We start from the raw sequence: 26,761 nt of genomic DNA, 5'->3' as shown, positions 1-26,761 counted from the left end.
CAGGTACGGGGGCGGCGGCGAGGCCCGGGAGCGGGTGATGGAACAGCTGTGACCCCCCCCTCTCCCCACATCCCCACCCTTCGCCCCTGGAGGAGCAGGCGGCGGGAGTGCTGGGCGCCCGGAGCGCCGGTTAATCATTAACCCTCCGCTCCCCGGGTCCCCGCGCGGCTCCGAGCCGCGCTCCGCCCCGGCTTCCCAGGTAACCGGCTCGGATGCCCATCACACCATCCCCCCTCTTCCCTCCCCTCGCCACCTGTCGGTCCGGCCGCAGCCCCCGGCTCAGCCCGGCGCTCCCGGCTGCTCCGCGTCCCAGTGCCCGAGTTCGGTTGTCCCCGCGGCTTGCAGGAGGGCGGGGTCGGGCGCCCGGGCCCCACCCTGCGGCCCCCTTCATCGAGCCCCCCCTCCCCAGGGGCGCCATGCCCGGCCTGTACTGCCCCTCCAGCTGGACGCCGCTGCCCCTCACCGACTCCTGGGTCCGGGCCTGCGCCAACGGCCCCTGCCTCAGCCTGAGGGCCCGGCTCACCTACCACAACCCGCAGCCGCAGCCGGTGGAAGGTGAGGCCGGGGCCGGGCGCGGGGCGGCGGGGCGGCGGGGCGGCGGGGAGCGGGGGCCCCGCGCGGTCCGACGCCGTCTGTGCGCCTCCCCTCCCGCCCCAGGCGTGTTCGTGTACCCGCTGGCGGAGGCCGAAGTGGTCTCGGGCTTCGAGGCGGAGGCGGCCGGACGGCGCGTCTCGTTCCAGCTGCAGAGCCGGCGACGCTCGCAGGCCGCTTGCTGCCGCGCGCTGGGCCCCGGCTGGGGGGCCTCCACGCCCCGCCGCTGCGCGCAGGGTGAGTGCCCGGCGCCCCCGCCCCGCCGCGGAAGCCAGCCGCCCTCGGGTTCCCGCCCCCGCTCTGCGTCCCACGCCTGCCCGCGCCCCCTCCAGCCACTGATTTTTTCATTCATTAATTCATGGCTTTATTCAACAGTCGCGGACTAGGCGCCTGACGTGCGCCGGGTGCCGGGGCAATGTGACCCAGGCCTGACCTGAGGTTTGCGGCCTGGGAGGCAGACGCAGCAGGCAGTCCACACGTCTGTCTCCCCCTCTGGAGCGTTAGCGCCTGAGCCTGGGCTCGGGCTTTGGCCATCTCAAAGCCCCAGCACAGAACGTGGCCATATGAGTGCTGGGTTGAGGAATGGAAGCCCATTCCTGTGCTAGGTTTTGTGGCTGGCACTTCATTCTTTCATTTATTTATTTGTACATTCATTTGATTCCTGCACGTGGGATTTACCAGCCCAGTAAGAGAGACAGAATCCAGTGCTGTTGAGAGTTGGTACAAGCCCAGCAGGTAGTTAGAGGCCAGAGAGAACTCTGGGCTGAGGCCCCAGGAATGTTCCAGAAGGAAGTGGAGCCGGCATGTGACCAAAAGGAAGGGTATGACTGGTGAAGTGGAGAGGAGGGAAAAGGCACTTCAGTCAGGGGCAATGGTGTAAGCAAAGGTTTGGAAGTTGTGTTGAGTGATGGTAATAAAATGCCTCGTATTTGTAGTAATTTACAGTTGACAAAGTCTAGTCACTGATACCACTTCATTTGAATCCAGAGAGGTATGTAATGCAAGTGCTGTTCTCTATCCCCATTTTATAGGTGTGGAAATAATAGCAACAGCCTCTTACGTGTCAGATGCTATGCATACATTCTCTCATTCCTCACCAGTCTTTGAGATACAGTTATTATGACTCCCATTTCATGGATGAAGAAACTGAGGCTCCTCAAAACAAGAGAGTTACCAAAGGGCAGAATTAGAAGTCACAGAGCTGAGACTCAAAACCTGATCCTGTGCTCTCCACTGTATCAGGCTTTCCCCAAGCCTCAGCTGGTTAGGATAGAAGCCCCTTTCTTCCTTCTTCTCTCCCTTTTTTTCTTTCCTTCCATCTTCTTCCCTTCATTTATTCTGCAAGCATTTCTCAAAAGAATGGATAAATGATTACTGTGGGGAAGGGCTATAAGGTAGACTGGAGCCAGACCATGTAAGGCCTTGACCGCCACTGTACACACCTGGCCATTTTTCCTTCAGCAGCAGTGACTCCCATGATGCCACCAGTCCCCCGATAAACCTACAATATGAGTAAAATGGTGTGCTCAGTATGCAAGTACAGCTTTATGTCCTCTAACCAGCTTCCAAGCAGATCACTGCTCCTAAACTCCTTTTGGGTAGGAAATTCTGGCCACTCCTAGTGGGCAGTGGGGAGCCCCTGACTGTTCATGAGCTGAGGATTTATGAGCAAGCTGGATCCCAGGCTATGGGAGATGTCAGTCCACAAGGGAGGGTCCTTAGGAAGACAATACCCAAGGGCTGAATGAGCAGGCAGGGGAAGAAGGGCAGAGGGTATGGGTCCCTTAGGATCTTGGGGGTGGTGTGGACATGTCCCCTTCTCCTCAGCTCTTCATCAGCAGGATGTCGCTACTTTTCCTGATGACAGCCAGATCCTTCTACCACCATCCTGCCTCTCCTTCAGCCATCATTCAGCTCGCGCCTCCATTCTGCATCACCAACACATTAGCCCCGTATCCCTCCAACTTTGAAAAGTCCCCCTGGCCCAGGCTCCCCTGCCTCAGTGCCTGCTCCTATTTCCTATTTCCCCCATCTCCTCTGCTTCCAGCCCCCTCTGACCCCTTTTCTCACTCACCGTAGGTCATCTTGTCTTGGATCTGGCCCAGGCCCGATCCACACTGGTGCTGCCCACAGGCCTCATCAATGCGGCCGGCACCATGACGGTGACCCTGTGCAGCAGTCGGGAGCTGCCCTCCAGGCCCGATGGGGTGCTGCGCGTGGCTCTGCCCTCTGTGCTCACCCCACTGGCCTCATCAGGCCCACCGGGGCCCCCCAGGCCTCCGGGGCTCTGTGACGACAGGTTGGGCCTATGGTGATTCTCTTCGTCCCTCCCTCGGCTTCTCTGGGTCTAGTGCGGGTGAGGGGGCTTTGGTAGGGTGCCCTGGGGGATGGGCAGGGTGGGGAAGGGCTGGGGCCATTCAGCCAGAGGGGCTAGGGGCCTTGGTGGTGGCCCCATGACCCTCCTCGTGCTCCCTTCCAGCCCCACCAGCTGCTTCGGGGTGGGCAGCCCTCAGGAGGAAGGGCTGGCCGGGGAGGAGCCAGCTGCCCCTCAGGATGTGTTCTCAGGCCCTGCCCGCTGCCCTGCCCCATACACCTTCTCCTTCGAGATGCTGGTCACTGGGCCATGCCTGCTGGCAGGTGGGTGCCCCTCCTAGGATAGCTGACTGGGGAATAATTCAGGGCTCAGGACTGGGGGGAACACAGGACCAAAAAAACAAAACAAAACAAAAAACCAAGGACCTAAGCCTTAGGAATCTCCAGTTTTGGGTGGAGCATCCCCTGGACACTTCTACACAACACCCCCCCCCCAAGTTTGTCAGTGTAATTTATTTATATCCCACTCCACTCACCAATGGGAACAAAGATGATTAAATTGAGACCTGTCCAAGTGATGAAGTGGAGTTTCCTTGTGCAAGAAGTGGGGGAGGGTGCTAAATCAGCAGCTGGTTGATATATAACTGATCAGCCAGGAACAGAACTGGGAATCCACCTCCCAGCCCACGAAAGCAGGAAAAATCCCTCCCCTTGTCCACCCAACCCTATAGATCAGGCTCTGAGAGCTGCGCTGAATCAGTCATGATCCTTGCCCACACCACTGTTGTCTGGAAAGATGATATTCGTGCTTTAGGACTGGCTTGGGGTGGGGCGATTATCCCCTCTCCCTGCCTCTCTCTCCCTCAGGCCTGGACAGCCCCTCTCATGCTCTGCGGGCAGATGCCCCACCTCATGCCAGCTCTGCAGCCACCATCTGTGTCACACTAGCAGAGGGCCACCGCTGTGACCGGGCGTTGGAGATCCTGCTGTACCCCAGTGGTGAGAGACTGGGGCACACAGCGGGCCAGCTCTGACCTGCTTCAGGACCACCTGGGTAGCATTTTTCAAGTATAGATTTCTGGGTCCCAAGCCAGATGAATCGAGTCATCTGTGAGGGTGGGCCCCATGGTACAGGGAATCTTGGGCTTGCAAGTCCCTCCTGGGACTGAGCAGTTGGGGTCCAGAGGCAGGGACTGTTCTAACAGCCGTGTCCCCTCTTCCCTAGAGCCTCACCAGCCACACCTGATGCTAGAGGCTGGCAGCCTGAGCTCCGCAGAATATGAGGCCCAGGTGAGGGCCCGCCGGGACTTCCAGAGGCTGCAGCGAAGGGACAGTGATGGGGACCGGCAGGTACGGCCGCCCAGGGGGCCTGGCCTGGCCTCCGACCCTACCACCGGCTGCATTGGTGCACAAGGAACAGATAAGCAGGCTCGTGTTATGACTGCGGGGGGTGGGGGGGAGCTCTGCTCTTAGCCGGACCTCCTAGTAGCTGCCACCGCCATCCCAGAGGGCAGATGAGTACTGTCATAGGAGGGAGCATGCAAGTCTCCCTGGGGGGTGTCTCCGAGGATGGGGGCCAAGACTGACAGGCAGAGGACAGCCACCTGCCTTTGCTCTTGCCTTTATTCAAAGGACTATAAAAAGGTGCCCCCTCTGGGTGTATTCCATCGAAGCCCCCTGAGGGCTAGGTCCTGCTGCCAGCCCAGGCTGGAGTTGCACTAAGCCTGGCCCAGGGTGACTCGGGGCCCCCATGCTCAGGTGTGGTTCCTGCAACGCCGCTTCCACAAGGACATCCTGCTGAATCCTGTGCTGGTGCTGAGCTTCTGCCCAGACCTGAGCTCCGGGCCGGGACACCTGGGACACCTGGGCACAGCCACCCGGGAGCTCCTCTTCCTGCTGGACGGCAGCAGTGTAGCACACAAGGCCTGTGGGGGCAGGACGTGGGCGGGCCTGGGGGGCGGGAGCGCGCGCAGTGGGTCTGCGCTGGGCTGGGGGCAGCCTCTCGGAGACGCGCGTGCACCCCCCCTTACACTCATCCGGACTCCTGGGTTCCAAGAGCCTCTCTCACCTGTGGTTACATTCAGTCGCCCCTTAGCCCAAACCCAAGGCTTCACATACCCGTCCAGGGGCTCTCACACACTCAGCCTCCCTCACACTCCCGGGCTCACTCCTAGCCGGCCTCACCCACACCCCCACGTCCAGCTCCTCGTGTTCACACAGCCTGCGGAAGGCAGGCAGTCTGGCATCCCTACCACTGCCCTAGGGGCCTGCTTCACGCCGCCCTCCCCGGCCCTCCCCAGGATGCCATTGTTTTGGCTGTGAAGTCCCTGCCCCCACAGACGCTCATCAACCTGGCCGTGTTTGGCGCGGCGGTGCAGCCCCTCTTCCCAGAGAGCCAGCCGTGCAGCGATGTGAGTACGGCCCGGGGATCCGGGGGGGGGGGGGGCCTGGTGAGGATGGCTCGGCCTGGCTGTGGCCACAGCATGCCTTTTCTTTCCAGGACACCGTGCAGCTGATCTGTGAGAATGTTGAGACCCTGCAGGCTGCAGGCGGCCCCCCAGATGTGCTGGCTGCGCTGACCTGGGCCGTGGCGCAGCCCCAGCACAGGGCCCACCCCAGGCAGCTCTTCCTGCTGACTGCTGCCTCGCCCCTGGCCGCTGCTACCCAGCAAACCCTGGAGCTCATGAGGTGGCACAGGGGGGCAGCCAGGTACGGGCTGAGCCAGGTGCCTGACATTGACCCCCGCCCCCAAGAAGCTCCTGAAGATCACAGCTGCTTCCCTTCCCTCATCAGGTGCTTCTCCTTTGGGTTGGGGCCTGCCTGCCACCAGCTGCTTCAGGGTCTGTCTGCCCTCAGCAGGGGCCGGGCCTACTTCCCAAGGCCTGGGGAGAGGCTGCAGCCCATGGTGAGCTTGAGTCTGGGCCCTGGGCCCTGCTCCCAGAAGTCCTTCCCCCAAGTTACCCTAAGCCTGCAACACAACCCAGCCAAGCCGTGGGGTCTCCTGGCACCCTTGACCAGGACTTCTCCCCCATTCCAATTCCTGCCCTCCTTTGAGATGCCAGTCAGGAGGGGAGCTGCTGGGGTTGCTGTGGGGTGCTGCAGGAGGCCAAAGGTGTGGGGGACGTGGCCCTCTGACCACCCCCCAAATCTTATTCTGTTTTCTCCTGGTACTGAGCCATATCCTCGACAAATCCTGCCTCATCCATAGGCTTGGCTCAGGCCAGGAGACAGACCCAACCCTGAGGACTGAGCACTCAGTCCCCTTGCTTAGTCCTACTCCCATTCCTTCCCCGGACCCCAGCCTGACCCTGCTCCCCTCAGCCCAGGGGCTGGGCAAATGGCATCAGTGGATGGGTGGCCTTCCCGTGCCGTGGGCTGTGTGGCACCTCTCTCTCCCGTGCCCTCCCTCTGGCCACTCCTCACAGCTGGTGCAGGCTCTGCGGAAGGCACTGGAGCCCGCTCTGAGCGACATCTCTGTGGACTGGTTTGTGCCGGATGCAGTGGAGGCACTGCTGACGCCCCGGGAGATCCCAGCACTCTACCCTGGGGACCAGCTGCTCGGTTACTGCTCACTCTTCAGGGTGGACGGCTTCCGGCCCCGCGCCCCAGGGGTAGGCCTGGGCTGCCTCAAGTCCCTGCATGTCTTCAAAACTCTTCCACTCCCTGTGCCTCTCCCTGCCAAGCTCTCCTACTGCACCCTAGGCCTCCCCAGGGACCCCACTGGGCACCCCAAGGTGACGGCACCCTGCCCTCTTCATGAGGTCTTCTACTGAATCGTCCCATGAAGTGTTGTCCTTGGCTTTTACCAGAGGTCGTTAAAGCACACGGCCACAGAAGACAGCTCTAGCATTCGCTCTGAGGGTTCTGTGGAAACTCACTCGTTTCTTCACACAGTGCCCTACAGAAAGCACCATCTGGATTGTTTCCTGTAACACTCAGACAGAGTATAGTCTAGATGAAATCTCAGATCCCAACTCTAGCACATACCAGCCATTTGATTTGGGGCCAGTCACTTCACCTCTCGGAGCGCATTTCCTCATACTGAGTCTTGTCATAGGGTTGTTGTAATTAGAGGTCACAACGCGCACACTCGGTAGGATACTTGACATGCAGTAGGAGTTTAAGAAATGGTAGTTATTTTGATTTGTAAAAAGCTTTCTCTCTCTAGAAGAAATAAGCCCACTTCATTTTGATCCCGAGCGCTGTATAATGGAGTGTTTGCCTTTTTGCCTGCCTGCCAGGAAGCTCAGGGCCAAACCTGAAGCTCAGCCACAGCAGCTCTCTTAACCTTCTGATTAGCATGTATGCTTCCTCCTTCCCCAGTACCAGGCTTTCATTTCTGGTTTATTAACTTTATTGCCTCTTGTGGTGAGACATCTTAAATCCTGTTTGGAAAGAGGCAGCATATAACTACCATCAGTTTTTTCTGCAATGCCTCTCGCTCTCTAGGGCCCAGAAACTGGCTGGCAGAGCTTGGGAGGCTCCGTGTTCCCATCCCCAGAGGAAGCACCATCTGCCACCAGTCCTGGCACTGAGCCCACTGGCACCTCGGAGCTGCTGGGAACAGGCACTGTGTCAGCGGAGCTGTCCAACCTGTGGGCTGCTGGGGACTCAGAGCAGAGTGAGGACCTGGTCGTGGTGTGCAGCTGTGTTGGAGGAGTGGGCCATGGGAGAGGCCGGGGCTGGGATCCTTTCTCTTGCCTCCCAGCAGGTGCCGATGCTCTGACAGACCCAGTCACAGACCCCGGACCCAACACCTCCTCTGATACAGCCATATGGCGCCGCATCTTCCAGTCATCGTACATCCGGGAGCAGTATGTGCTCACCCACTGCTCCGCCAGCCCAGAGCCGGGTCCAGGTTCCACAGGCAGCAGCAAGTCCCCTGGCTCCTGGGGCCCTGGCTCCCCTGAGGGCATGGCTCCCCTGCATCTCCCTTCTCAGCAGGGCTGCCGCAGCCTGGCCTGGGGAGAACCTGCGGGCTCCCGCTCCTGCCCCCTGCCTCCACCCCCACTGGCTCCAGTCAAGGTGAGATTCAGCCCACGTGCATTCTACTAGGTATCCAGCAAATGTTTATTGACTATCTGCTATATGCCATAAATTGTGCAGTGGTTACTATTAAGTCCAGCTGAAGAGATAAGTGGGTAAATCTATAAGGATGCCATGTGACATACAGTGGTGAGCACAGGGACATAGCATTATGGGGAGGGTCAGAGTCAAGATGGCTAACCCTGTGTGAGAGAGTCAGGAAAGCAAGAGCCACATCTGGAAGAACAAGTAGAAGCTAGCCAGGCAAAGAGGGAGAAGACATGAACAAAATCAGAGACAAGGAACAATGTCAAGTGAGAAACGGGGCATGGAGTAAGACAGCACTGGGAAGGGGCCAGGGGCCATAAAGAGTGGCCTTGCTCCTAAGGGTGGTGAGCAGCCACCCACCATTTCAGACGAAGGGCTCTGTGGCCAGTTGTGTCTACATGTGTGATGGCCAGGAGCTCTGAGTTTCTTGACTGGTGGACCCCACTTCTTATGTGCAGTCTGGGGCCTTGAGTGCTGAGGTGCTGGGTCGTCGACACAGAGCAGCTCTGGCTGGCCGGAGCCTCTCATCCCCACCAGGCCAGGTGAACCCAATCCCTGGCCGTCCCCGGCACCCCTCTCTGGGAACAGCACCTGGTGGGCCAGGCCCCGAATCAGGGCAGCAGCTGGGACAGGGCCTGGATGACTCAGGTAAGGGTTGGATGGGGAGCTGCGTTCTGAGACCACGGAGGGTCTCAGAGAGGTGGGGCCTAGGGCACCACACTGCCCCTGCCTTTATGGTTGTCTCCCTCCAGGAAACCTGCTCTCCCCGGCCCCTATGGACTGGGACATGTTGATGGAACCCCCCTTCTTATTCACGGCTATGCCCCCCAATGGGGAGTCGGCCCCTCCAGCAGAGGCACTGTCTCCTCAGGCTCCACGCTGCCATGTAGTGATCCGGGCCCTGTGTGGGGAGCAGCCTATGTGCTGGGAGGTGGGTGTTGGCCTAGAGACACTATGGGGACCTGGTGATGCTGGCTCACCGCCTCTGTCACCCCCTGAAAGAGAAGGTGCTTGGGACCAAGCACTCCATCGGCTGACAGCAGCCTCCGTGGTCCGGGACAATGAGCAGCTGGCTCTCTGTGGAGGGGCTGAGGCCACGGCTGACCGAGGTGAGCTGCTGGTGGGCCCAGGGAGCCCGTATGGGGCAGAGAGTGGCAGAGGTGCAGGTCTGTGTGTTTGATCACTCTATACCTCATCTTGCTCACAAACAATTTGAGGTGGCTCACCCATATTGACAAGAAAAAAAAAAAAGTAGGGCAATGGGATAATAAAAGGAGGTGGAGAATTAGGTTATATTAAAGATATGCACACCGTGAGGTTATATGCCCTTGCGAACATGGGACCCAAAACTGGCAAGCTTCCTAGCAGCCAACACAGAGGGAAATGTGATCTTCTTAATGACTCACAGTGCCTATAACATAAAAACAAACCTATCCTTCAGGAGGACTAATAAATCAGAGTGAACATTTCAGTTCTTCAGTGGCACCAGCCACACTTCAAGTGTTTAACACTCACATGTGGCTAGTGGTTACCATACTGGATCACGGAGACCTAGAACATTTCATTCACTGCAGAAAGTTCTATTGGACAGTGCTGAAATGAGTGGACAGAAAAGGCACCACAGTTAGTGTTTCCTTTGGGTGGTGAACAAAATGTTCGATTTCTGGGTGGCCAGAGGGTCTAGCCCCGCTATGGGCTGAGGGTTCAGCCTAACTACTTGTCAAAGCTGGGGAGTCTGAGCTGGCTCCTAGAAGAAACTCTACTCTGTTCAAAAGTGGACAGAGGGAAAAGCTATGCGGAACGCTGAGATTTGTTTCTATAAAGCCCTCTGTACAGGGAGGGTGGGGGAAGTGCCCTGCTCCCGTTCAGTCTGCTGCTTCCTGCTCTCACAGGCCACGCCCGGAGGTCCTGGCTCCGAGCCCTTCAGACAAGCAAGGTCAGCTGGGCCCCTTCCTGCTTCACCTGCCCCGTAGCTGTGGACGCTACCACCAGGGAGGTCCTACCCTCAGCTCTGCAGGTGCGGAGCTCAGGTAGAGTCCCTCCTGGGTGACCTCTCGGGTGCCGGCCCTCATCTCACTGGCTGCCCTCCCTGTTCACCCCCATCTCCTGTGCCCCTACAGAGCTAGCTGAGCCCCCAAGCACTTCTCCTGCCCCTCAGGGCCATCTAGATGCAACTCCTCTGCCCACAGCTGTGCACTCTACAGGTGAGGCTCAAAGTCCAGGCAAGGGTAGGGAGCAGCCAGGCTTGGGGACCACGGCTGGCACTGACTGGCTCCATTGCAGGACTTCAGGGAGGCTCTCTGGTAGGCGGCTGGAACCCGAACCAAAATGGCAAGCCCAAGTCGGCCACCAAAAGTCCTCAGCGCCTCCCCCCGCAGCCTCCCTCTAGGCTCAGCCTGGGCAGTGGGAGGGCCAGAGGCTCTGACGGCCCCCGACTCTGCAGCCCCCACCGGGGCCAGGCTAGCGGCAGCAACAGCGAAGGCGGCGGCCACGACTACTTGCCCTTGGTGAGGACTCGGGAGGTGGAGGGTGGCGCTGCCACGGCCAGGGCACTGTCTCAGCTCGCTTCTCCCCCCACCTCCTCTCTCCTCAGGTGCGGCTGCAGGAGGCACCCGGCTGCTTCCGCCTGGACGCGCCCTTCTGTGCGGCCGTGCGCATCCCGCAGGAACGCCTGTGCAGCGCTTCGCCCTTCGCCGTGCACCGCGCCAGCCTCAGCCCCACCTCGGCCGCCTCTCCCTGGGCACTCCTGGGACCTGGGCTGGGCCAGGGGGACAGTGCCACGGCCTCCTGCAGCCAGTCCCCCAGCTTAGGCTCCGAGGGTCCAGGCCAGGTGGACAGCGGGAGGGGCTCAGACACCGAGGCCTCGGAGGGTGCGGAAGGGCTGGGCGGGGCCGACCTGCGGGGCCGGACCTGGGCCACCGCCGTGGCACTCGCGTGGCTGGAGCACCGCTGCGCCGCCGCCTTTGGCGAGTGGGAACTAGCAGCGGCTAAAGCGGACTTTTGGCTGCGGGCCCAGCGCCTGCCCGACGGCCTTGACCTGGCTGCCCTCAAAGCGGCCGCCCGCGGTCTCTTCCTGCTGCTCCGCCACTGGGACCAGAACCTGCAGCTACACCTGCTGTGCTACAGCCCTGCGAACGTGTGAGGGCCCGCCCACTGCCCTGGCTGCACCGCCCCCCACAGACTCCAGTCACTGCCACCCAGGGCGGGCTTCTCGGTACTGGGAGGGGCAGGCTGCGGTCGGCCTGACCCCCACTGCTTCTCATTCCCTTCCCAGAACCCCCTGCCCTCACAGAAAGTGCCTGCCTGTGCGCTCTCTCTCCCACTCCCCCCACCCATGCCTTTTCCCTTCTGAGCTCCTGCAGTGCAGTGGAAGAGGAGAGAGCCACAGCCCCCAAATCCTATGCAATAAAGTGCCTCCTAGGACTGCCCAAACGAGTTCTTTATCTGCAGTGTGCATGCCCCTCACAGCTTGGTGCAGGCGCTTCCATGCGAGCTGCACAGAAGTGGGCATGGTATGGTTTATTAGGAAGGGCACAGAGTCTATTCCCATCCAGGGTCCTACGAGTGGGCTGGAGGGGAAGGGAGATGGATCTCAGTGGGCTTTCTTGCTGTGCTGGATGCTCTTGGGGAAAGGCTGGGGGCCCAGCCAGAGCTGCAGCAGGATGACAGCATGGCATATGTGCAGGGCCGCAGAGCTGCAGGATGTGGATGGGTATGTGTTCCAGGAGAGCTCAATGAGCCCCAGCACCAGCAACCTGGAGATGAGAGCGAAGCTTAGGTTTTGCCCGGGTTCTAGGCCTGCAGCCCTTCAGCTCGCCCCCAACCCTCCATGGTCAGCCTTGGGATGGGGAGCTCCCTAGCTCTTCCCACTCACCCAGGTTGTCCCAGCCAGTACCTGAGCAGATGTGTAAGCCAGCGTGCAGGCGTGGCCCACAGGAGGTAGGGCAGTGTGTGGAAATACCAGACGTAGAACTGGTAGTGGAGAGAGCGGCTGAAGCAGATGCCAATGAAGTTGGAGGTGAAGAGGGTAGAGATGATCTGTAGGCAGTGGTCAAGGCCAAGGGCAGGAGCAGAAGGGCCAGGAGTTGGGATGGGGGTGGGGGGTAGGGAGGGCCCAAAGCAAAGGGGCAAAAGTTTTGGGGTCAGACAGTCCCCTGGCTCTGCCATTCTGAGATGCATCCTTTCGGATGAGTTTCTTAACTTCTCCAGACCTGTTCCTCAGTCTAATGTGGAGACAACAATACTGGGGCCATAAAGTCTACTGAGTTTAAATTCATCACTTACAAGCTGAGTGACCTAAGTAAGTTACTTAAACTCCTTAACGTCCTGATTTTGTCATCTGTAAAATGAGCATAATAATAATACTAATAACAATAAAAATATCTCCCTATTTCAGAGTCTCTTGTGAGCTTTAAATGTTAGAATGTACGTAAATCTCTTAGGACAACACCAGGCAGAGAGTGAGTACTTATAGTGGTAAGTCAAATAATATTTAGAATTAAGAATAAAACACACTTAAATATGTAAAGTGCTTAGCACTGTGGTGCAGAGTGGTGGAAGGAACAGCTCTACTCCCATGAACAGGGCCTGTAGCTATTTCTGGTATCTCCTTTTCCCTCCCCCAGGTCACCAGCCATCCAGGACTAACTGACCAGGACCCCAACTGTACCTGTAGAGGGCAAGACTTACCTTCCCATGATTTAAAGGATATGATTGGGTGTGAGGCGCTGCGGTGGAACCTTCCTTTTGGAGGGATCCTTTAGCAGAGACAGGATACTTTCCCCCGTCCTGGGGAGAAGCCATTCAAACATTTATCAAGCCCCCATCCTAGGGCAAGCTCTAGATTCACCCACATGAACTCAACATCTCCTCCAAGCAGGCCCTTCATCCTTCCCCCAACTCTGCCCATGACACTGCTCCCCTTTCTCACCTGTGCCACCTGCAGAAGGCAAAGAGAAAGAGCAGGGAGAGGTGGGCGGCCAACAGTGCCAGGTGGAAGGCGCGATGCAAGAAGAGGGCCTCGGGGAGGAAGCGCCAGTTCACTGTCCAGCGGAAGAGAAACTGGCGGCCAAGATCAAAGGAGCGGGATAGGTAGCCAATGGGATTCTCCAGCAGGAAGGGCAGCCCCAGCAGCACCTGAGGATAGGTGTGATGTCAGCAGAGGTGCCCAGGCTCAAGCTGAGCCTTCATACTAATCAAGGGGAGTGGACAGAGTGCGTAGGTCTCAGAGGTTCTCAAATTCCTCCAGGAATAGCAGGAAAGCCAGCCTCCACATCCAGGCCAGAGCCTGGGGCCAAAGAAGCTGAGAAGGCAGGTAGTAACAGTCCTTTAAGTTTGGACTCACCACGTCATAAATGGGCAGAATCAGAGGGGCGCCTGCGTGGCTCAGTTGGTTGGGCGACTGCCTTCGGCTCAGGTCATGATCCTGGAGTCCCGGGATCGAGTCCCGCATCGGGCTCCCTGCTCAGTGGGGAGTCTGCTTCTCCCTCTGACCCTCCCCCCTCTCGTGCTCTATCTCATTCTCTCTCTCAAATAAATAAATAAATAAATAAATAAAATCTTTAAAAAATAAAAATAAAAAAAAATGGGCAGAATCAGAGAAACCCTCAGAAACCATCTAGTTCAACACCCTTATTTTACAGCTAATAAAAGCAAAGCCCAGAATCAACTCCCAAACCCTGTCTGTTAGCTTTGAGGAAGTCTCAACGACGGAAGGAGGCCAGAGAGTAGCCTTCCCTTCATTAGGAAGGGGAAGGTAGTGGGGGTACCTGAAGGACAGCACAGATGCCCAACTTGGGGAGGGCTCCACGGAAGCCAAATTGCATGAGGAGAAGAAATAGCAACCCAGGGGCGAAGAGTAGCACATTCATCTTCACAGAGACTGCCAGGCTGGGGTAGGTAAGGGAGATGAAGGGGGGAGATCAGCTCCAGGGCCATTTACCCCACCCAAAGATGCATCTCCCCTCGACATACACCAGCAACTCCTCCCCTCCCCTGCCAGCAAGCTCCAGGATGGGGCCCACACTCAGAATGGCTGGAAGGAGGGTAAAGCAGCCTGGGAGGAGGCTGAGGGTAGGGGGCAGATACCAAGTCTCTATGCTCAGACTGGGCCAGCAAATACATATTTAGAGTATTTAGAATGTGCAAGGACCAACTCCAACAATAGATGCCGTCTAGAAGGAAGGGTAGGGGGTGTGTGTGTTTGGGGGGTGGGGGCAGAGACTGTCTACAGATCCTAGACTTGTCTAGTGGGGCCCTGACTGACCCATATTGTCTGGTTACTCCCTTACTTCCTCTGCTGCAGGCAACTGGGGGAGGAAATGATGGAAATACAGAATGAGAGAGGGGGAGGGGGGAGAAGGGAGGGGTGCTGACCTGAAACAGCAGCAGCCCCAGCCCCAGCGCCGAGCCAGTAGGAGGTTGATACTGAGGAAAAGCAGCGCCATGGCCACCGGGTCATTGAAGAGCCGCAGCACGAAGATGGAGTGGACACGGTAAGAGGCGCAGCACATGAAGAAAAAGACGAAGGGAGGTACCTGAGAGGTGGGCACAGTGGGGAACAAGGTCAGCTCACCAACCCTGAGCCATCCCTACTCCCCAGCCCTGCCAGTTGGGGCCTCCTGCTCCCGGTAGCATGGACTCACCTTGCAGGTCTGGTGGTAGATCAAGAAGACAAGCAGCAAGGTGGCCAGGTAGAGCACAGCAAAGATGTGCTGGGCCATGCGGATGTCAGTGCCCCGGCCAGTGGCATAATATAGCCCCATAAAGATGTACACAAAGCCGGCTGGGTACCTGGAAGAGGAGTCTGGGTCAGGCTACCCAGCCTGGTATCCAGGCAGCCCCTCAGGTCCTCATTGAACCCCTTACCACCACTCACACAAGAGGTCCAGTGTCACCCTGCAGTTGAGTGTAGTCATAGGTGCCGTTGATGACACCCTCCACCTGGGCCATGTAGGCCTTCCAGTCAATCTCTGTATCTGGAAAAGGACAGGACGTGTGGTTACTTCCAAGTTCAGAACCTGTCTGCCCCCCCCCCCACACACACACCTCCAGCCCCTCAAAACCCAGAGTTCCAGCTCTTTCCCAGGACTTCTATCACAACCCTTTATCTCACTGCTCATCTGGCATTCTCTGGGTGAACCCAAGCATCTCAAACTCAACATGTCTGTAATTGAACTCAAACCGTCCACTCTAAATCTGCTCTCCTTCCTGGGTTTCATGAATGGCACCATCAACCTCCCAGCTGCCCAGGTCACAAACCTGGGTAACATCTTTGACACTTACTTCTTTCTCGTTTCCAACACCCAGTCACCAAATCCTGCCTATTCTTCATCCTAAATAACTCTACTATCTCTCATCCTTTTCTGCTCTTACATACTAATATTCGGACCTAACATAATCTCTAGCCTCAGTGATGCAACAGCTTCCTAATTAGTTTCCCAGCTTCCACTTTTACCTCACTACAATATATTTCCCACCTCTGCAACCAGAGAGCTCTTTCTATAATAGAAATCATGTCAGATCTCTCTGCTTAAAACCCTTCACTGATTCCTCAAGGCTCCTAAGATAAAAACCAAATCATATTATTCCCAATTTTAGAAGAGGAACCTATGAATTAATGAGGTTAAGTGACTAATTCAAGATCAGTGAGCTAAGAAGGGTAAAGCTGAGATTGGAACTCCATGAGGTCCTAAATTCTTAACCACCATGCTAATTATCTTCTTAACACAACTGACAGACTGCTTCACAATCTGGTCTCAACTTCTGCAATCTCATCTCTCACTGCTACCCTCACTTGAATTCTGTTCCAGCTCTAAAAAAAAATTCAGTTCCTCAAAGGAAGCAGACTCTCTTTTGACTGGAGGTTTTTAGTTACAGGATTCTCTACCTAGAGTGCTCTTTCTCCTCTCCTTTTCTCTCTTTCCTCAATTAGCTCGCTCTTACTTTTCAAGGGGGACTCAAGTCTGGCTTAAGTGCCCTCCTGTGTCCTTTATGGCTCCCTGTCTTCCTACTATCATGATGAATCTGATCCACTATCATTTTCTACTAACTTCTTTTTGTCCAGGCCCATACACCCAAATAGAAAATGTGTCTATTTTTTCACCACTGTACCCCTGGCACCTAGCACAGTGTTAAGCATATAATAAACATTCAATAAATATGTGTTACATTAATCATCTTTAGCAAGAAAGCCTTAAGCCCAGTGGCTAGATTCAGGCTGGAAAGGAGCTCCCAATAATACCCAAAGGACTCAAGTGGTCACAAAATGACATTGTTGACAAGAGAACTTTGAGACCTCAGAATTGAACAGATGAGAAAATTTGGATCCAGCAGGGGAAGGGACATGTCCAAAGCAAGAGACAAGAAGGAGCAGTAGTACATTAACTCAGACCCAGGTCTTTTGATTTCCAGGCTAGTTTATGTTCTTAGCCTGGCAGGCTGTATGGTCAGGGCAGAGGGCCAATCTCTAGGGTTGCCCCTTCCATCATCGGGGAGGGATTAAGACAGGGTTTGGTTTTATGGAGCAGGCTTTGGACGTGGGTAAAAATTATCGTCTGCAATTGATGACTGATTGGATCTGGATTTCAGTTCCGAATCTGGGTCCCAGTTTGGGTAGGGGGTTCGGTTCGGGTCGGGTCCCCCTCCCTCCCCTCCCCTCCCCTCCCCTCCTCCTCGGCGCACTCACATGCCACCCTGTGAATGACCCAGAAGGTGATGCCCACCTCCGCCAGGCAGAGGCAGGCGGCCACCAGCAGCGTGTAGCGCGGCTCCAGCAGCAGTAGGCGCCGCTCTTGCCAGGCGCGCCGCAGCCATTGTCCGCAGAGTCCCGCAGCCCGGGATGCCGTACCCGCCCGGCCGCGTTTCCGTAAGCCCGCAGCCATCTTGACGGTGCGCCGCTCCTGTTGGCCCCCCACCCCGGAAGCCCGGCCCCTCAGCACTTAAGTTCCGCTCCCCGCGCCGGCTGTCCCAACCGACTGATCGCTGTCCGGTTTCGTGTCCTATTTGCTCCACTAAAATTTACTTCTTCCACATCTTTCCTGCTGCACTACACACTCCAGCCGTGCAGGAATAGTTTTACTCCTCAGTACATACTTGGTTCTGAGCACGCAGGCGCTAAAGTAGATCGAACGTTTGCCCAGAAAAGCAACATTCCTGTTCGTGTTCTCCCTTGCCTGGCATCACACTTCGTCTGTGTTTCATGCCAGTCTCTCCTGGAGGGCAAGACCTGTGGCCGCGCCCCTCCTGCCTCCTCTCAGAGCCTTCCGCGTACTCAAAACTGGGTAGAAATGAATCTTTCATTAACTTTCAGACTTCTTAATGGAAGGAGCCGGCCAAACTGAAAATAAGCAGTGATGAGCCGAGTGAGTCTGACACTATGAGTTTGGCTCTCAGAAGTGAGGGAGAAATACAGTTGGAGGATTCAAGCTCTGAACGATAGGATTTTCCCACCCGGAGTATTCTTCAAAGAGCTCTCACCAGAGGACGGAAGTTCCACGTGTTTATGTTGAGCAACTGCAGGTGGTGGGCGGAGACACAAGGGCCACGCCTCCCGAATGATACCATCCCTATTGGCTACATGGAGCGCCAAGCCCGGTCCAAAGGTGCTGGCAGTGTGCCCTGCAGCTGCAAGCATGGCCTCTCCACGGGCCCAAGCCCCCCCGCCGGAGATACCAGAACAGAACTGCAGGTACCGTGAGGTTCAGTACTGGGACCAGCGCTACCGGAATGCGGCTGACTCTGCCCCCTACGAGTGGTTCGGGGACTTCTCCTCCTTCCGTGCCCTCCTGGAGCCTGAGCTGCGGCCCGAAGACCGTATCCTCGTGCTAGGTGGGTAGTCCCGGCGCTCCCCAGCCCAGCTGGAGCGGGCTGGAGCCGCCCCGGCCCTGTCCGCTGTCCTCGAGTCTGTTTGTCCCTCTCGGGAGCCAAGATCCAGTACTTTCAGAATCTCGGCAGGATTTAGCCAGGGCAACGGGAGCCAAGAGATTCTTAGTCCAAGCTCCCCCCGCCCCCCGCCCCCGGAGAAAGACAGTCTCTGAGTCTGAGTTTGTAGGTATCCTAGGACCCTGTTCCAGACCCTCGGGGTGACAGCCTCGAGCACTGGAGAGCTCAGAGGACCTAGTTCAAGTCCCAGTGCTAGTTGGCTGTATGACTTAGGACAAGTTGTGAACTCAGTTCTGAGCTTCAGAGTCACTTCTACAAATGGAACTGCGAGCTCAAGGCGGTTGAGGAACGTTCAGGCACCTCGAGCACGATGCCTAGCATTTACCTGTTAGCGCCATGGACACCGGAAGCCACTGTCACCTGGAGAGACCTCTCTCCACACTCCCAGCCCTACGTGAAAACTTGGTCCTAGGTCCCCTGGGCAGTGAGGGCGAGGACAGTGCCCTCTGAGGTCGGAGGGGAGATTGCAGCCAAGATTGGTGGGATTCTCCACAGCGAAATGTACAAATACAGGGGTGCAAGGTGGGGCTCTGAGAGGTCCAGCTGCACCCTGGGGTTCTCTCCCACCGCCAGGCTTGAGGGCTCCAGTGAAGTTTGAGCAACAGGTTTCCTTCTAATTTAGTTTTTATTTTGGTATTTGTAAAAGCATGTATATGTTTAAATGAAATATTTCATATATATATGAGACATCTATAATACAGTATATGTGTAAAGTATAAATAATAAATCTAATGCGTTCGTATACCCTACTCAGTTTGAGAAATAGAACATTCCTAGGACTAGAAAGGACGTATAACCTAGTGCTTAAGAACTTGGACCCTGGAGGGAGTTAATTATGTTGAAATCTTCGCTTATGTAACCTTAGCTGTGGAATCATGGGCAAAAGCATAGAATCTTAGCTGTGCAATCATGGACAAAACACCTAAATTGCTGCACTTTCATTTTCTCGGCCTTAAAAAAATAAGAGTACTTATTTATTGGCTTTTTTAAATGATTGAGTATGAAAGATATCTGGGACAATGCCTAGCAAAATAAAAGGCCCCAGGTATATTCAAGGTTTTCTGTGTGGTCCCCCAAACCCCTTCTCCCCAGGGGTAAAAACTCTCTTGAATTGTGTGCTTTTAAACCATTGTATTTATTTATAAATTTACCATAGATCTATGTTTTTCAAGCTTTGGTGTCCATCAAAATCACCTGGAAAAGTGGACCCCACCCTGAGATTCTAATTCTAGGGATGGTCTCAGGTGGGCCTCAGGATTCTGTAGTTTCAACAGGTCCACAGCTGATTCTCATGCTGGTGATTGGCAGAATAACTGCCTTAAAATCTGCTTGACCGGGAGGTATCCTTTTCTGGATAGAGGGGAGAAAAATCTAAAAATCAGAGGAAAACTTTCCTGGCAAGATTCCCCAAATCTAAGAACAGGACTTATGACTTGGGAGTACCTTATGTTACATTCCACCTCAACAAATGTAAGTGGAGCACCTGGTAGGTGCTAGGGAGTGTGCTGGGCCCCTTCTAACTTATTTAGTCCTCATGACAACGCGTAGAGGTGAGTGATAATTATTAGAAGATTTACTCTAGGTTAGGAGTTAGTAAACTCTTTCTGAAAATGGCCAAGTAGTAAATATCTTAGGCTTTGCAGGCTATTTAGTTTCTGTCACCACTACTCAGTACTGCTGTTATACTGGAAAAGCAGCCATAGACAATACATAAGTGGATGTCTTATGCACTGCTGTGTAGCAGTAAAACTTTATAAAAACAGGTGGCAAGCTGGATTTGGTTACCTTGCTCTAGGTCATTGTCTCAGGTTGGGTTCCCCAGAAGCAAATCCTAAGATGAAGATTCATGTCCCAGTCATTTATTAGGAAAGTGCTTGCAGGAGAAATTGGTAAGAGAGTGAGGGGACAGGGAAGTGGAAAAGGCCAAGCAGGATTGTGATCATAGGCAAAGCATCCCTGAGGGTAGTTTCAGCCCGAAGTGTCAGAGATGCAAAATGTCAGAAGCAAACAGGCCAGAACCTAGGAGCACTCCACGGGGATCGAATCAGGGCACTGACAGTGTCAACTGTCATGCAGCGGGTAAGTGGTGAAGGGTGCCATCTGGCTCCCCAGGGCTTCTATTTCTCTTGTTGCACAACACAGATGGGCATAGAGAGGCATATGAACTCCGTTGAGACTGATAAAATGGCCACATTGTGAATGAAAGCCTAATGGTCATGCTGTTGTAGCTAAAGACGGAATGTCACTACCGAAGGTGAGTAGACCTCTTGAAAACTGGGAGACAGTTTAGCAGAGTGGTTTAAGAGCTTTGGTTCTGGTGTGAGACAGACCTGTATCCAAATTCTGGCTCTACCACTGATTGTGTGACCTTGGGAAAGTTCCTTATCCACTTTGGGCAGCCTCATTATCCCCCCATCGAGAACATGGTAATAACAGTATCTTCTGTATGGAGCTACCTTGAAGATAAACTGAGAGAATTCTTATAAAGTGCTTAGCCTAGAACCCGTGTTCAGTGACTGTTAGCTATCATTATTATTGAAAATAGGAGTCAGAGGGGCAGTTTATCCAGGACTGTCCAGAGAACAGAGTACCTTGCCTGAGGGCTTGTGTGTCTGGTACCTATGGCTGGAAGATCTTCATGGCAGATGCAGGCGTATGGCTGTCCCAGCTTTACCAGTATCATACAACTCTGATTCTCTCTCCTTGTTTGATTCTATGCTTCTGAGCCTAATCTGGCTTCAATTTGTATTTCCTATAGAGAGAGAAGGGACTGACCAAAGAGGATTGACCGCCTACTCAGTCCCTATGATGGTTATTTTCCTATTATAAGTTAATGAATTGGCATTTTGGCTTACACCTCTGTCTCTTGGTATTGGGATAGCAACCACATAGCTCTGGGCTCCCATGTAAGAGGTTCTTGGATGTGGCTCAGTTCTCCAGGGCTCTGCTTCCCTAAAGCTTCACCCAGGAAGGCAGTGACTTTCCCAAGACTCTTCTTAGTTGCTAGCCTCCAATTACTAAAGCAGCAGGATCAGAAATCACTGCTTTGTAAGCATGATTGGCTCTGTGGTCAGGTTTTGTTCTTGCTTCATCCTTAGTAAAGTTCTCTTGGAAGCTGCCATTCCTGTACCAAGGGGAAAAAAGGAAGGAAATTTGGGTTTGTCCAGTTGGGCAGAGCTCTGAGGGCATATGAGGTCAGGTGTGGGATGGTGAAGGGATCGTGGGTCAGAGAACCCAGTGGAATTTCAACTTGAACTGACTTAGGGTCTCTTGTAAAGCCACCCTCACCTCTCAGCCCATGTGGTGTGTCTCCCCGGGCTTGTTATGGTTCCAGTGTGGAAAAACATGAACTGGGTTTTCCCAGGCAAGATAGTACGGTCCCTCAGCTGTAGGGCCTGAGGAGGAACACAGGAAGGGGCAGCCGAGGACCAGCCAGCAGCCTCTGGGTGCCCTGTCCAGGTGCCAAGCCCTACTAGATTAGGGCTATCCTAACAGCTGATCCTGTGATCCTCTTAGGGAGGCAAATGGGGATTAAAGGCAATCTAATCCCAAGAGCTGGGGATCCCCTGTGGGGTCACCAGAACTGTCCTCCAGCTCCATTCCAAGGCTTAGACTGACCACAAGAGGGCCAGCATGCCTTCTTAGAAAGTCACACCTACTGTGTTGCGGATCCACATCCTGTCCTCTAATCTCCACCCCTTCTGTCACCATACTCTGCCCCCTGGGATGGCTTTCCTGGGACTTCCCACCAGAGTGTTAGGATCCTTCAAGACTCTGATTGGGTTGTCAACTTCCCTGAAAGCCTTGGCTGAGCCACCAGAGGAGGGGACAGGAGCCATCCTGTGTGTTTTCACAGCCCATGCCTATTGAAACTCTCATCGCATTATATGGCAATCACGTGAACACACTTTTCTTCCCACCAGAGCATGAGCTCCCTATTCATCTGCAGAACCCAAATGTAGTGCTCAATACATTAAGGAATTACAAGGAATCAGCTCCACTCTATGTCCCCATCGAGTTCCCCTACACTTGTTAATTCTGCCCCGGAAACCGAAGTAGGGTAGTAAGCCCTCACATGAAGTCTTCCCAGGGCTGATATCATCAAAGTTTCTCTGAGAGGTTAGGGATTAGGATACTACTACTAGTATTCTAATAATAATATGGTGGTCCTAATGATGCCAGTAGTATTCCCCATTCTGAGTATGAGGAAACAGGCTCAGAGTTGAATGACTTGCCTTGGCTGTATGACTAGAGATATCAGAATCTAGATCTTTGAACTCGGAGGTTCAGAGCTCCTTCAGCTACTCTCCAGCTGTTTTAGTTTTTAAATTTAATGTATCACATCCTGCATGTAGGCTAGGTATTGCCATCTTCGTTTTTCTGAATAGGAAATCTAAGTTCCTAGTATGAAAACAACTTGCCCCTAGTCTACGTAGCTAGGAATGTTAGAGCAGGCTATGGGCCCAGCTCTGTATGACTCCAAGGCTCGTGCTTTTTTGTACATGCTGCTTCTCCCTCAGTATGGGAGGGTTTAGGCTGAGAGCAAATGGGCCAAGAGAGGAGGGATAACTGGGGAAGTGAGAACCAAAGCTAACCTAGCCCTTGTGCCACCCATCCCATTCCTTCCCACCGCAGGCTGTGGGAACAGTGCCCTGAGCTACGAGCTGTTCCTTGGAGGCTTCCCTGATGTGACCAGTGTGGACTACTCATCAGTAGTGGTGGCTGCGATGCAGGCTCGATATGCGCATGTGCCCACACTGCGCTGGGAGACCATGGATGTGCGGGCACTGGACTTCCCCAGTGGCTCCTTCGAAGTGGTGCTCGAGAAGGGCATGCTGGATGCCCTGTTAGCTGGAGAACAGGATCCCTGGAATGTGTCTTCTGAAGGTGTCCACACCGTGGACCAGGTGCTAAGTGAGGTGAGGGAGCAACAAGGAGGGCAGACTGAGAGGTGGGAAGGAAGGGATTGGGGTTTCGGGAGATTGGAAGAACTCAAAAGCCGGAAGGAGGCATAGTTTGGAGCAGGTGGTGGGTCACCTTCAGGACCGCAGTTACCTGAAGGAGGGGGTGGTTAAGCTGGGTCAAGATCATAGGGGGCTGGAGTGGCCAGGCTCACAGATATAGATGATTGGCTACTGGGTTGTCACGGGGATGAGGTAGCAGCCAGGTTCCAGATAGGTAACACAGACTAGGAGAGTGAGAGTGAGTAGTTGACAGGAAAGCAGTGCCCCTGCACCTAACCTCATTCCCATGCTCCTGCCTGGGTAGAATATAGCCCTACTCCATGGAATTGACTAGGAGCAGAGAGGAGGCTCACTCTTGCCATGGAGAGCCCTGAGCTATGGCATGTAGGGTGGTACCTGTGAGGGTATCTGGGGCCATACTGACCTTTGAGAACCTGGCGACGGACTCCTTACCAGTGACTTCTCTGTCTGCCTTGCAGGTGAGCCGGGTGCTGGTCCATGGAGGCCGTTTCATCTCATTGACCTCAGCTGCTCCCCACTTTCGGATCAGACACTATGCCCAAGCCCGATATGGCTGGTCCCTGAGGCATGCAACCTATGGCAACAGTTTCCACTTCCATCTTTACATCATGCAGAAGGGCAGAGAGCTCACTATAGCCCAGCTGGCTGTTGGGACCCAGGTCCTCTCACCACCTAGACCTCCCACCACACCTTGCTTCCTCCAGGACTCAGATCACGAGGACTTCCTCAATGCCATTCAGCTGTGAGGCCAGAGGCATGGTCCTCTGGCCCTCCCTGCCTTTCTGCCTTGGACTCTTCAAGTACTTGGAATTCCTGACTCAGGGCTTAGGGTTTGATTCAAGGTGTTCACAGTCCCAGAGGGCTCATGCCTAAGATAGAGCTGATGGGAGCAACCCCACCTGAAACAATACAGCCCAGGTCAAACTAGATCCCAGATCCCAGGTTTCTGGTTCCTTCTTAGGTTCCTCAGATTTTCCCTGGATTCCCCAACTTCCTCCCTTACCGTACTGAATCACCAGTGATTCATCCCCTAGGGCAAAGCTCAGCACAACCCCTCCACATGCCAGCCAGACTCCGAGACCTGCATCCCTGGGGCCTATTATTGACCCCCGTTCAACTTGGATTTATCCAAAGGAGGCTGCAGACTTGGAATCAAGATTGCTTTATGCTTCTGATTCCAGCTTCAGCTCCAACTCTAGTCTCCTATCCTGCTTGGATTGTATATTTACCCAAGGAAGCTACATTGCAATGAACTTCTCAGACCAGGCTGGCCTGCCTGCTTACTTGGCAACCCTTCCCTGCCAGCAACATGCACCTGAGACTCCCAAGTCTCTGCCCCCTCCCCAGAAGGGGTTGGAGCCATTTTGGCCCGGCTCCTGAGCAGACCAAAGCAGTGGTCACACACACGCAGGGAGGTCTGTGTTTATTCACACACTCCTGGTACAGTGAGGGTGGAGGAACATTTACAAAGGACACCCCTGGGTTGAAAACATCTCCAGGGCCACGGGTGTCATCCAAAGGTGCCGAGCAGTCCTCACTTGGGTTCCCAGGGGCAGGATGCAGGGGTCCAAGGTAAAATCAGACCTGGGCCCTTGGGAGGTGATACCTTGAGAGGAGGGGTCTGCCAGAGAGTCGCCTGGGGTCAGGCCTGAGCAGACTGACCATGTGGTTGGTTACCATGTTGGGGGCTCGTTCCATCTCAGACTCAACACCCATCCTATCTGCCAGGCGCAGAAGAGCGTGGCCGAGACTTGGGGGGGGAGGGAGGGAGGCACGAACCATGAGGGGAGCCAGTAAACAAAGAGTCGGATATAAAAATACAAATGTGCTGAGGAAGTCCCTTAGAAAGAGGCTGAGGCTGGGGTCACGCCAGACAGGGGTGGGAGTGAGGGAGCGGCCTGGAGGGCTGGGCTCAGGTGGTTGGGAAGCTCATGCAAATACGCAGCCACACATCCCTGGCTGCGCGCGCGGTTCGACACGGGCCGGCAGCCGGCTCTGCAGACCAGACCGGCCGGGAGGGGCGGGGCAGGGGAGCCGTGCGGGAGGGGGCGGGTCGGGGGCTGAGGGCCGCGGGTCTCTGTGTCCGTTCCGGTGTGCGGGGTGGGGCTGCGGCCCGAGGTTCTAAAGTGCATGAGCGCGGCGGCGGGCTCCGGGCCGGTCCGCGCCGCCGCTACCGCCGCCGCCGTGGTGCTGAAGCGGACAGCTCCGGAGTGCCAGGCGGCGGCGGCAGCGACTCCAACCCGAAGGCGGCGCGGCCCTGCAGCCCCCGCCCGCGGGCGCCTGGGCCGGGGCGGGGGGCGCCGGCAGCCGCATAGCCGGCCCGCGCTCCTGGCCGCTGCCGGGCTGGGCCCGGAGCCCGCCGCCCGAGCCGGCGCGTCTACACTCCGGACGGCGGCTTCTCCCCCATCCCCTTCAGCACGTCGTCTATCCGGTCATCCTCGATCACCACTGCGCAGGGAGAAAGCGCGTCAGCCGCGCGGCCTCAGGGGGCGGCGGCGGCGAGAATGGGCCCCGCGTCCTCGCGCCCCGAACAGCTACTTTCCGTGGCCCAATGACGCCCCTCGGACGCCAGTGCCACAGTGCCCTCCCCATCCGAATTCTGCCGACTGGACCCACCGCCGAGCCTAGCTCCCACAGGCCCTCCTCCCCTCCCTACGGAGGAACGCCCCCTGTTCCAACCAGCAGTTCAGCCTCCCAGTCCAAACCCTCCCGCCGCCTGAGCTCTCTTCCATCCAAGCTGATCATCCTTTTGCTCGTGGGAGCCCCCTCTTCAACAGACCCCCCCTTCTCAAACAGAATCTTCACCTAGTCCAACTCTCTCCCCACCCTAACCCTCTCGCCGCTTGAACCCCTCTTCCGATGCGGGCACCAACAGAGTCCCCTCCCCATGCAAACAACGAGGACAACCGAATCCCTGGCCCCCCTGTCCTCTCTCCAATCGGACGTCCCTTCCCACCCGAAGGTTCTTCTGAAGCATCCACCGACTCAGCGTTTGATCCCGAAGAAGCGGCCGGTCGCCCCACGTTCCCACTTCAGGCAGCCCCAAATGCCCCGGCCGGCCCCTCCCCCTTGCCCGGGTGTCAGGGTTCTACTTTCAGAGGTGGCGAGCATCGAATCCGGGGCACTGCGTTCCCGGGAGAGGGGAAGAGAGGGACACAAGACTGCAGCGGGGGCATTCCCCCCCCCCAAACCCCGGCCGGCGAGCGGCTGGCTGCGCTGGTCTGCGGCAAGAGCTGCGGGCGCTCGGCGGGGAACGGCAGCCTGGGGGCGCCCGGCGAAGGGTTTCTGGGTCAAGCGGCGACTCCGGGCCCCGGCCGCATACCTCTCTTGGCTCGGCCAATCTGGCCCAGCTTGGGGGGTCGCTTGGCTTGGTTGCCCGCGAAGAAGGAGTTGGTGTCCTGCAGGCGGCAACTGAAGGAGAGGTCGGAGCCCTCGGGGTCGGCGGCGAAGCGGCCCATCTTGTCCTCACTGTAGGGCAGGATCTCGGACATGGCGGGCGCGGGGTGGGCGCGGGATTGCGGCGGGCTAGCTGCCGGACCGGCCCTAGCTCAGCAGGGGAGCCGGCGGAAGGATGAAGTCATGCAGCATCCGGGGCTGCCGAGCCAAGCGGGGCCTCCTCCCCCGCGCCTCCGCCTCCCGGGCCGCTGGGCAGGCGGCGGCGGCGGCGGCGGAGGTGGTGACGGGGACCGGGCGGGGGCGGTGCGCGGGGGGCGGGGGTGGCGGCGGCGGCAAGAGCGGAATGACGATGAGCGCCCGACTGCCGCAGAGCGCGGCAGGCGGGGCGCGGTGGAGGTGGGGCGGGCATCGGCCGGGGGAGAGAGGCGGGGCGGGGGAGGGGGCGGGCAACAGGAGCGCGC

The 26,761-nt window shown here is 56.2% G+C and overlaps 4 protein-coding genes across 5 annotated transcripts; 2 read left to right on the top strand and 2 right to left on the bottom strand.

Moving 5' to 3' along the window:
• Positions 1 to 416: 416 nt before the first annotated feature.
• VWA5B2 (von Willebrand factor A domain containing 5B2) lies at positions 417 to 11,156 on the top strand. Its single transcript, XM_021692423.1, has 19 exons — positions 417 to 555; positions 658 to 828; positions 2,671 to 2,890; positions 3,071 to 3,228; positions 3,772 to 3,903; positions 4,130 to 4,254; positions 4,663 to 4,827; positions 5,205 to 5,315; positions 5,405 to 5,613; positions 5,698 to 5,809; positions 6,330 to 6,515; positions 7,354 to 7,525; positions 7,616 to 7,929; positions 8,436 to 8,625; positions 8,730 to 9,086; positions 9,870 to 10,007; positions 10,098 to 10,181; positions 10,261 to 10,484; positions 10,571 to 11,156. Exons 1-19 carry the CDS (start codon positions 417 to 419, stop codon positions 11,117 to 11,119), a joined length of 3,756 nt encoding a protein of 1,251 aa, XP_021548098.1. The 3' UTR covers positions 11,120 to 11,156.
• Positions 11,157 to 11,406: 250 nt separating this feature from the next.
• ALG3 (ALG3 alpha-1,3- mannosyltransferase) lies at positions 11,407 to 16,867 on the bottom strand. Of its 2 annotated transcripts, none has more exons than XM_021692425.1 (9): positions 16,664 to 16,867; positions 14,855 to 14,954; positions 14,622 to 14,769; positions 14,353 to 14,513; positions 13,746 to 13,866; positions 12,908 to 13,113; positions 12,689 to 12,765; positions 11,873 to 12,017; positions 11,407 to 11,732 (listed from the first exon to the last, which is right to left on the bottom strand). In XM_021692425.1, exons 1-9 carry the CDS (start codon positions 16,857 to 16,859, stop codon positions 11,570 to 11,572), a joined length of 1,317 nt encoding a protein of 438 aa, XP_021548100.1. In that variant the 5' UTR covers positions 16,860 to 16,867; the 3' UTR covers positions 11,407 to 11,569. The 2 variants fall into 2 exon arrangements, with proteins under 2 accessions (XP_021548100.1, XP_021548101.1); XM_021692426.1 differs by having other exon boundaries at positions 16,701 to 16,867.
• A 643-nt stretch (positions 16,868 to 17,510) lies between these two features.
• Positions 17,511 to 24,409, top strand: EEF1AKMT4 (EEF1A lysine methyltransferase 4). Its single transcript, XM_021692752.1, has 3 exons — positions 17,511 to 17,805; positions 22,555 to 22,838; positions 23,363 to 24,409. The coding sequence occupies exons 1-3, from the start codon at positions 17,532 to 17,534 to the stop codon at positions 23,648 to 23,650; spliced, it is 846 nt and encodes a 281-aa protein (XP_021548427.1). The 5' UTR covers positions 17,511 to 17,531; the 3' UTR covers positions 23,651 to 24,409.
• An 872-nt stretch (positions 24,410 to 25,281) lies between these two features.
• Positions 25,282 to 26,463, bottom strand: CAMK2N2 (calcium/calmodulin dependent protein kinase II inhibitor 2). The gene is made up of 2 exons (XM_021692753.1): positions 26,227 to 26,463; positions 25,282 to 25,352 (listed from the first exon to the last, which is right to left on the bottom strand). The coding sequence occupies exons 1-2, from the start codon at positions 26,393 to 26,395 to the stop codon at positions 25,282 to 25,284; spliced, it is 240 nt and encodes a 79-aa protein (XP_021548428.1). The 5' UTR covers positions 26,396 to 26,463.
• Between the last annotated feature and the right edge of the window lie 298 nt (positions 26,464 to 26,761).

Source organism: Neomonachus schauinslandi, chromosome 1 (genome assembly GCF_002201575.2).
Source record: "Neomonachus schauinslandi chromosome 1, ASM220157v2, whole genome shotgun sequence".
Classification (NCBI taxonomy): domain Eukaryota; kingdom Metazoa; phylum Chordata; class Mammalia; order Carnivora; family Phocidae; genus Neomonachus; species Neomonachus schauinslandi.
Note: the sequence above shows the minus strand (reverse complement) of the source record. Positions and strands in the feature narration are given on the sequence as shown.